Raw genomic sequence first — 9,868 nt, forward strand, 5'->3', positions numbered from 1 at the left:
AACATGCAAATTAGAACCAAATATCAATAAATCATCATCATATAGGCTAATAATAACATGTGAATTTTTTCAAGACTTATGATAAGTACAATTATCACTTTCATTTGACTTATAGTCATTTTCAATCATGCAAGAGTCAAATTTCTCATGCCATTGTTTAGGGGCCTGTTTTAAGCCATACAGAGATTTTGTCAACTTACACATTTTGCTTTCTTGGCCAGGCTCTACAAAGCCTTTAGGTTGATCCATATAAATTTCTTCATCTAGATCCCCATTTAAAAAAGCTGTATTAACATCTATTTGATGAATTCTTAAATTATAAATTGCTGCAATGGCAATCAATAATCTTATAGATGTTATTCTTATAATTGGAGAAAAAGTATCGAAAAAATCAAGGTTGGCATTTTGTTTAAAACTTTTTGCAACTAGCCTGGCCTTAAATTTTTCAACTGTTCCATCTGGTCTAAATTTTTTTCCAATGACCCATTTACACCCTATGGATTTGCAACCTTGTGGTAATTCAACTAATTTCCAAGTTTTATTAGAAATTAGTGAATCCATCTCATCATCCACAGCCTCTTTCCAAAATACAAAATTAGGTGATGCTAAAACTTCTTGTAAATTCTTTGAATTTTCCTCAACATTGTAAATATAATAGTCGGGACCAAAATCTTTTTCAATTCTAGCTCTCTTACTCATTCTTAATTCAAAAATTTCTTCACTTTCTAAAGGAGTAGAAGAACTAGTTTTAGAAAAATTATTTTTTCTAAATACTTGACCCCCACTATTTTTTGATTTAAAAGAAAATTTTTCTTCATGAAAAATTGCCTCGCCTGATTCAAAAATAACTTTATTTCCAATATCAAAAAATATATAGGCTGTCCTATTTTTTGCAAATCCAAGAAAGACACAAGTGCTAGTTCTAACACCCAATTTGGGTCTTTTAGGATCAGTTAGTCATACAAAAGCCAAACAACCCCAAACTTTAAAGTATCCCAAATTTGGCTTATACCCTCTCCATAATTCGAAAGGTGTAGTTTTTGAATTTTTGTAAGGCACCCTATTTAAAACATGACAAATAGTCAAAACTGCTTCACCCCAAAAACTTGAAAGAGCGCCTGAATCAATAAGCATAGCATTCGTCAACTCAATCAACGTTCTATTTTTTCCCTCAGCCAATCCGTTAGATGTAGGAGAGTATGGTGCAGTAGTTTCATGAATAATTCCCAAGGACTGAACAAAAGTATTACACTCATTTAAATCATACTCTCAACCTCTATCACTTCTAAATCTTTTAACTTTCTACCAAATTGATTTTCAACTTCATGGAGGAATTCTTTGAATTTGTTAAAAGCATCACTTTTATTTTTTAATAAATAAACATACGTATATTTTTGAAAAATCATCAATAAAAATGATAAAATATCTATTTCCTCCACGAGTTAAAATTTCTTCAAATTCACAAAGATCAGTATGAATTAAATCTAACAATTTGGTATTTTTTTTTCAACACTTCTATGAGGCCATTTTGTAATTTTTCTTGACTACAAACTTCACATTTTTTAAAATTCTTTGTCAGTTTGGGAATTAATCATAAACTACTCATGATAGCAACATATCTACTATTGATATGACATAAACGTGCATGCCAAAAATCTAAAGAAGAAAGCAGGTAAATAGAAACATTTGATGTTTTATGCTCAACATTCAATTTAAACATATCAAATTCTTTCCCATAAACGATATATAAAGCACATCTTTAAGCATCAATATACATCCAGAGGTAAATTTCAGTTCAACCTCACCACTCCCAACAACCATGGTTTTACAAAAATCACCAAGTGTAATATCTTTCTCTACTTTAAAAGGAGTATAATTTTTAAACGAACCTTTATTATAGTAGATATGCCTATTGGCACTAGAATTCGCCCACCATCCTTCAACAAATTGAAAGGCCTTATTGAGACGACTACCGCTTTCCGTGCACTTTTTGATTGTAGGCTCTATCTGAATTCTTCTTAAAATTGTTAGTGAAATTCAAAATAATGTAATAAAAATTACAATAAAATTAACATTCAAAAGAAACTAGTTTGCACTGAAGCACGAAAATATTATTCTCTTTAAGGAGATTCAAGCTCTATGCGGTGTACAAAATCTCAAATTAACTCATATAGCAGAACTCTTATTGACTTGACTCTTCTAAGATATAACAACCCAACTGATCGTCGTATAGTCCAAACTAGCTCTGTACAAGTGGTTGAGCTCAAAGCTCCACCAAAAGAACACATTTTTTTAATTTAAAAATACTCTAAAAAATATATACTCACTAAACTTATATCTCTTATCTCGCTTTTTTCTCAACTATATGCCTCTTCCGTACCGAAAGACCAAACAAATATTTATAGATTGGACAAAGAATGACTCTGAAGGTAATGGACATAACCGGAAAAAGAATAAAGGAGCCAAAAAACAATAAAGTAAAAGGCCATAACAAACGGCTAAATGAAGACAAGCCCGTTAACCAACGGCTACTAAAACCAACGGAAAGGAAAATATTATTAAAAATACTAACAAAGTTACTTCTTATATACACATCTCTCGTGCAAGAAGCAGAGAACGAAAACCATTTCCTTTCGAGTATCAGCCATGGCTGTACGTGCCAAACATGTTCTTCTCAATATTGCAGCTCTCGTGGTGATGGCCCTTGATCTGCACCGCAGATGCCTTGAAACCCAATCGTATCCGTATCGAATTCTACATGCACGACATCGTCGGCGGCCCGAACCAGACTGCGGTCCGGGTTGCCGGCCGGCTGACTAACTACACAGGTTTGGACCCAATTGCAGCCATGTTTAGGTCTGTTTCCGTTATGTACAGCCCTCTGACAGTCACACCGGACCCGAATTCAACCGTGATGGGACGCGCACAAGGGATCTATGCTGCGTCCTTACAGCGCAGAGAGTTCAGCCTTCTCATGACGCTCACATATGTGTTCAACAGTGGACCGTACAAGGGCAGCTCGTTTAGCGTGGTTGGCCGGAATCCGGTGATGAGCGAGGTCAGAGAAATGCCAGTTGTTGGAGGCACAGGGATTTTCCGGCTTGCTCGTGGGTATTGCTTTGCTAGAACTTACTCACTGGACCAGATGGACGCAATTATTGGATACGATGTGACACTTTATACAAAACCAAAATCCCATAATCATTATGGCTAATAATGGAGAGTTGAATCTGCTCGATAATTTTGTATCTCTAATTAAAATTATTATCAATTATAAATTCTAGAATATGTAAGTACATGTCCATTTCTTTTATAATTAAGAGGTGAATTGCTATAATTTATGTATTTGGTTCAACAAGCCTTTTTTTTATTATTATTTGAGAGAGAGGAGTTTTGAACTTCAGACTTCTATTTTAAAAATTGTAAATTATTTCAATCAAGTCACAAGCCTTTAACGGTTTAGCAAGCCTTATAGCAAATCAGCTTATGTTTTCCATTTTAGTAGAGAATATAATAAGATAAGAATTTAGAGCTATTATTATTTGCAACAATCAAGAACGAAATTGTGGGCAGTTGCCAACTGTGACTCCCCAATATTCTCGCCTTTTAACCATGTTTAGAAAACACAACCGACTCATTACTCATCATGCGTTAACACTGTAACTCCCTTGGTCATTGCAGTCCTTTTTTCAAATTCAAATGGTCATTTCCTGATTTCCCTCTCTCATACAACCCATTTCCTCTCTGTCTCTCACTCTATGATATGATCTCACACTGTACTTCAGCAGAGAAAAATAGGGTCGCAAAGAGGCAGAATCTATATACAAAATGTGCACACCATGGACAATTCCAAAGCTTGTCAGATGGAGGGTGAGGGACTGGGTATCTTGTTTCTTGGCTTGCAGGTTTCCTTTAGGTAAAGCCATTATATATCAACTTTCTCATTTTTCTTTTTCTTACATGCTTCTTTTAATTGTTTTATTTTCTTCTCAGTTTCTTTAATTCTTGCTATTTCTGGGTAATGAGCTTTACGCCAACAGAATGGAAATTCCGTCATCAAGTTTTAGCATATTTCTTCACGCCATTCTGGCATTATTTATATATTCTGTGTGTCGTTTCCAGATGATGAATCGAATGATACATATCGATCTTCTGCACCTCAAAAACTGCCAAGAAAAAACATGGGTTTCGACACAAAGGCCGGTACTGATCAGAGTAGAGTCATGAATCAAACTAGCAAAAAGAAGTCTCGGCACAAAAGTCGACGTAGTAAAGAGAGACAATCAAAACTCAGTTCCGCACAAACTAAAGACGACATTACAGTAGAAAATGGCTCTGTCGACGACTCTTGCTGGCCAAATTTTTCAGATGAAGACTACATTGTCTTCTGCTTTAGGGAGGATGGAGCATTCGACGTAGTCAAGGATGGAAAGCCAGAAACTTCCAACCGCTTTGACTGCATGTCCAGAAGTTCCAGAACTGTAAACCGAAAGGTTAGCCAAAGTGCTGTTTGTCTACTATATCTTTAAAAGCTGAGACAGGAAAAGGCAGAATGAGAAATAGAAAGAAAATTCTTTTTGATTGGTAGCTTTTATTTTCTTTTGGGTTTGGACAAACAGCTTAATTATGGTGAGGAAGCAAAAACAGTACTGGTAGAAAGGTGCAGTAATGTTGGGGAAAAGTTGAATAATAATAATAAAGATGGAAATGATATCTGCCCTACAAATGATGGAGATGGTATGATCTCTGACCAAAAGGTAAGAGTGCTGCCTTTTTCTGTTGAATTCCCTTCGGAAAAAGGTCTTTTTAGAAGCTCGTACAACCAAAAGATTCGGAAGAGTTTACCACTTTTGACCATGTTTTTCTTCTCTTTTCTCACAAATATGAGTGGCTAAAACAACGTGTCCTTGGCTGTGGTTATTGATAGGATGATGAAGAAGAAGACTGCATATATTGGGATACAGAATCGCCTAGAAACAGCATCAGAAGGAGATCATCTCTAATGGAGGATCAGGTTGAAGACCGTGGCTTGGTTTCAGTTGAATCAAGTGAATCCAATCAATCAGATCGCAGCACAGGCTCTTTTGCCTTCCCTGTGTAAGTTGGAGATCCTTTCTGTTACATCAAATTGAAGTTTAAGAACATTAAAAACTGAAGTTGAATTAGCAACATGTCTAGAAATTGTTGTAAACTTTGTAAAAATCATGCATGCAGGTTGGGTTGGGAGTGGATGGGTAGTCCTGTGCAAATGCCAAAATCAGAGGGCCTGCAGTTAAGGAAGCACAAGGCTCGTTGTGTAGGCTTTCAGTGTTTTAGAAACTGAAAGTTCAGCAACATTTCTGTCTCTGTTCTTACTCAAGTTTCCTGGGCCCCATATATGTATAGGACTGGCTTGAACAAGAAGAAATTTAACTAGTGATTATCATTCATTATTCCAAGAACTACGAATGTTCTTCAAATTTTCCAAACATACATGAAATTAATCCCACTCGGATAGTACTATTAAGATTCTTGGATATGTTTTTCCTGTCTTTGTACTAGCAATCAGCCCCATCCACCAAATAAGCATTAATGCCTTTTAAATGCTAAGAAAAGTGGTTCCACATGCAATCCAAGCCAAAGAATATGGCATTCACTCAAAACTTATAAACCACGGGATTAGTCCTTGATTAGATCAACATGATCTAGAGCCCAACACCCACCCCACAAGTATGCCAAACTAGCTTGTACAACTATATTGTTTTGGGGCATTCCAAAAGAATTCCAACTTAATTACATGGCTATTATTGCATAGCATGAGCGGCACGTGAGTTACAACCGTATTCACCTTTTGATGATAAAGTTGTTTGTTTAATATTTGAAGATCAACAACGGGAGAGTACGATAATAGTGTGATAAGTGTGAGCGGAAGGTTGCCAAAAAGGCGTAAATAGGGTCGAATTGGATTCTTAGGATAAAAGCAAATAAAAAAAGTTACATATTACAAAAACGTCATATATTTGTATTGTTTCTTTAAAAAAAATAAACAAATAAACGGTGAAAAATTAAATGCATTAGTCGATATTATCCTGTATTTATACAGAAACATAAAATCTATTGATTTTTTTTTTTTATAGGAATCTATTGATATAAATATATAAACTTTCAAATTTCGTATCAGCCAAGTATAATTGTAACCATTAACAATTTGTTTCTTTTACAAATGAAACATAAGACATATTAATACAAAGAAAAATTCTAGACAGAAGTCCTATACTCCTGTTGTCCTGCATACCACTTAAAAACATGTGATTTTATTCTTTTACCCTTATATTTCTTGAAATATGAAATATGAGGATAAAAAAATAAAATAACATATTTTTAAGTGGTGTGTAGAGTGTGAGACTTGTGTAGCACGACTCGGAGTAATTGAGTAAGTAAATTCATGTCTCATGAACTTCCACACACTACAACATACTTTGTCTTTTGTGATAGAGGAAACCGTCACCAAAAATTGCCAAAATGTCAATAAAAATATTTGGTGACGGTTTCAAACCGTCACCACGACCGTCACCTAATGTGCATCACAGAAAACAATTGATGACAGTTTCCTGTTGAACCGTCACTAAAAATATTTTTATTGACGGTTGGAGGTGTTCCATTTGGTTGAACGTTCGAACGTTCCCTTTTTGTGATGGTTGAGAACTGTCATAGAAAGTAACGTTCGAACATCCAATTGAACGTTCGAATGGCAACCCAACCGATTGGCGTTCGAATGAGAGAAATTGACGTTCGTTGATTATAGTTCGAACGTATCATATTTACATTCGAACGTTTATGCGTCCGAACGTTAATTATAATAAACGTTCGAATATCCGTTCGAACGTTAATAGACCAATGTTCAAACGTTACATGTTTAACGTTCGGACGTTATTTCGAATGTAAACGAATGAGCGTTTGAATGCAAGTGGTACGTTCGGAGGTTTGTTCGAACTTTAGTCGTTTAATCATTCGAACATTTTGTTCGTTTGAGGGTCAGTACGTTTGAACGTATATGCCTACGTTCGAATCTTACTATACAATTTTATGTATTCACGTTCGAACATTGGTTCGAATGGGAATCAATGTTCGAACGTTTTTACTTTACATTCAAACGTATAGATCACTAATTTCATAAAATTTAAAAGCATACCAATTGTATCATATTACATTACATAAATTAACAAATAACAATGTTTTATAAAATTTTAAAATTAGATATTAAAACTAGCCATCACTACTGATTAAATTTATTTCTTCTTTTTTCCTCACCCACCACAATTCTGTTGTAACGACATAACACGCTCCATTTGCACCATCATCTGTCGTTGCACTTGCTCTTGGACTTTACTGCATATTCTTTTCTCCTAGTCCCTCTGTTGGTGTTGCAAACACGTCTCAAAATGAGACTGTCGTTCTAAGAGAGACTCTAACTCTTGCTGTCTTGACTTCATGCATTCATTCTCACACCGTGCAGCTTCTAAATCTTTGGTAAGATTATTAATTTGTGAAGTCGATGAGGTTATGGAGGATGGACATCTATGCTTGATAGATCGTCTCAAACCTCTTGCCATACTAGACTACGGTCCAAGCACTTGCGTGAATATGTCTATGTCACTAGGAGAGGATTCCCCAGAAGCCGACTGCATCTCCATCATTTTTTCCTGCAATTTGAAAGGTAATGATCGTTAATAAGTAACGTATTGAAAGAAATAGAAATAAGAAAAATTATTCAGATGTTAAATAATTTCTTTAACAAAATTAACATTGCTTACATAATTATCTGCAGCGACAGGATCCATCCACTCACTATTCTCATTAGTGTGAGCAGCAGCATAGACATGATGAGGAAAAAATTTTCAGGATCATCACTTTTTTAACAAAGCGACATTAGCAATTTTAAAAAGATAATGTTAGTACTTAAATAAATGAATATCAGAAAAATAAATGAATTCTATAAATTTTTCATTACCATTTTTTTAGCAAGACGGTGGAATTACCTTGAACCGGCACGATGGTGGACAGTCATAGTGGATCTATTCTAGGCATTTGTAGAACTCAAGTGCTACAAATATATTAAGAATATTAATTGTAATATGTATACATATAATATATAGAACGAATATGAATGTAAATAATTAAAATATATAAATGTAAAATACCTGATAATTTGAAGATGCGAAAAGATCACAACACTTTATCCCAATCATTAAACTTCATCTGCTGGAAAGGAGACTGCACAACCTCTTCCAACGTCTCAAACTTCTTGAAGTGGTCGTGACATCGTCCCTTGTGATGTCGGAATAGTGTAGCCATCAACTCATTCACGGTTCTCAAATCCTCGCTACAGCCAAAGTCGAGGTCAAATTCATCCTAACAAGTGAATCAAGTCAAAAATATGATATATTAATCTAGGTGAAAAAAAATGTACTCTCAAAGTAAACTCACCAACACACGACTTCGAATATGCTTCTTAATCTCATTCGAAACATCTCGCCATTAGCGCACATAAAATGGAGCATAAGCTCGAACTACTGTGCCAATATAGGAGGAAAGCGCTGTTGCACTATCATCCACTCCTCTAGTAGAATTATTAGGAATGGTGATCTTGAGTTTTCTATACCTTCTATTTTTCTCAAGAGAGATGCCACGTGTATAGCCACGACCACGACGTGCAGATGCATCAACTACATGATAATAGATAGTATAATTATAATTATATAGTTATTGAGACAAAAGTATTAACTATATAATTAAGTATCAATGACAATATTTCCTTGCTAGTAGGTGTGGACTGGCTGTTGTTCTCTTGCGTGTTAACTTGATCTTTAGGAGCGGATTCCTCGAGTGGGGAGTCCTCAATGGATTCGGGACTTGGACTTGGCGGAGGCACATTTCTTCGTTGTCGTTTTGGCGGCATTCTTGAAAATAATTAATTGTATCAAAGAAAATTAATTAGAAGAAATGTTGGAAATTCAAGATATTTTATAGTCACTAATATTTGAAGCATAAAATATTTAGTACTTTTATTCTTCATCTTCATAAGTATTTTCCATGCTTGTTTCAGAGTCTCCCTCAATAACATGTTCATCATCATCATGCACCTCTTCTTCATCCTCCTTATCCACCTCCTGGCCGGATTCTACTTCGTCTTCATCTTCTGACTCTTCTTCTTCTTTCTCCTCACTTACTTGAATTGAATGATCATTTAATACGGACGGGTCAAGATGGACGGGTGGGACATCATCTCTACACAAGGGGAGCAACTCGAGTTCACCGAAGTCAACAAACAAGTTAATACCCTCTCCATCTTCCTGGCATGCCTCTACAATCGTAGTGTCATCTTCATCTTCACTGCTCTCGTAATCTGCACTCGTTCCTGTTTCATATATATTTCGAGGGACAAATTTTTGTACGACTTGCCAAGTTATTTCTCCACTATCTTCATCAGCACTTTTCATTGGATCAATTAAGTAATAGACTTGGGTAGCTTGACAAGCCAATACGAAAGGATCATCTTTGTACCATTTAGATGCAGTATTGACACTTGTGAAGTGATTATCCCTATGTATCAAAACCCGACCACCGCCTAGATCCCACCAATTACATTTAAAGACGTATGTTACAGACCCACCCAGATATTTCAATCTGATAATATCAGGTATGACACCATAATAGTCAATATCATATGTGCCATAACTCCCCCCGACCAACACACCAGAGTTTTGAGTCTTTCTATTACGTTCAAGGTCCAGAGTATGGAATCTTTAACTTCAAACCGTGCATGTAGTGTATCGAAGTGCTCTATTTGAAGCACCACGGGCCAATGTATACAATTCAGAAGAAATTG

At 35.5% G+C, this 9,868-nt stretch overlaps 1 protein-coding gene and 1 pseudogene across 1 annotated transcript; both read left to right on the forward strand.

The window, feature by feature from the left end:
* Positions 1-2,616: 2,616 nt before the first annotated feature.
* LOC108984571 lies at positions 2,617-3,259 on the forward strand (annotated as a pseudogene).
* A 496-nt stretch (positions 3,260-3,755) lies between these two features.
* LOC108984573 (protein BREAKING OF ASYMMETRY IN THE STOMATAL LINEAGE) lies at positions 3,756-5,392 on the forward strand. The gene is made up of 4 exons (XM_018956580.2): positions 3,756-3,916; positions 4,123-4,493; positions 4,928-5,097; positions 5,215-5,392. The coding sequence occupies exons 1-4, from the start codon at positions 3,829-3,831 to the stop codon at positions 5,321-5,323; spliced, it is 738 nt and encodes a 245-aa protein (XP_018812125.2). The 5' UTR covers positions 3,756-3,828; the 3' UTR covers positions 5,324-5,392.
* The last annotated feature ends 4,476 nt before the right edge of the window (positions 5,393-9,868 follow it).

Source organism: Juglans regia, chromosome 6, assembly GCF_001411555.2.
Source record: "Juglans regia cultivar Chandler chromosome 6, Walnut 2.0, whole genome shotgun sequence".
NCBI classification, from domain to species: Eukaryota; Viridiplantae; Streptophyta; class Magnoliopsida; order Fagales; family Juglandaceae; genus Juglans; species Juglans regia.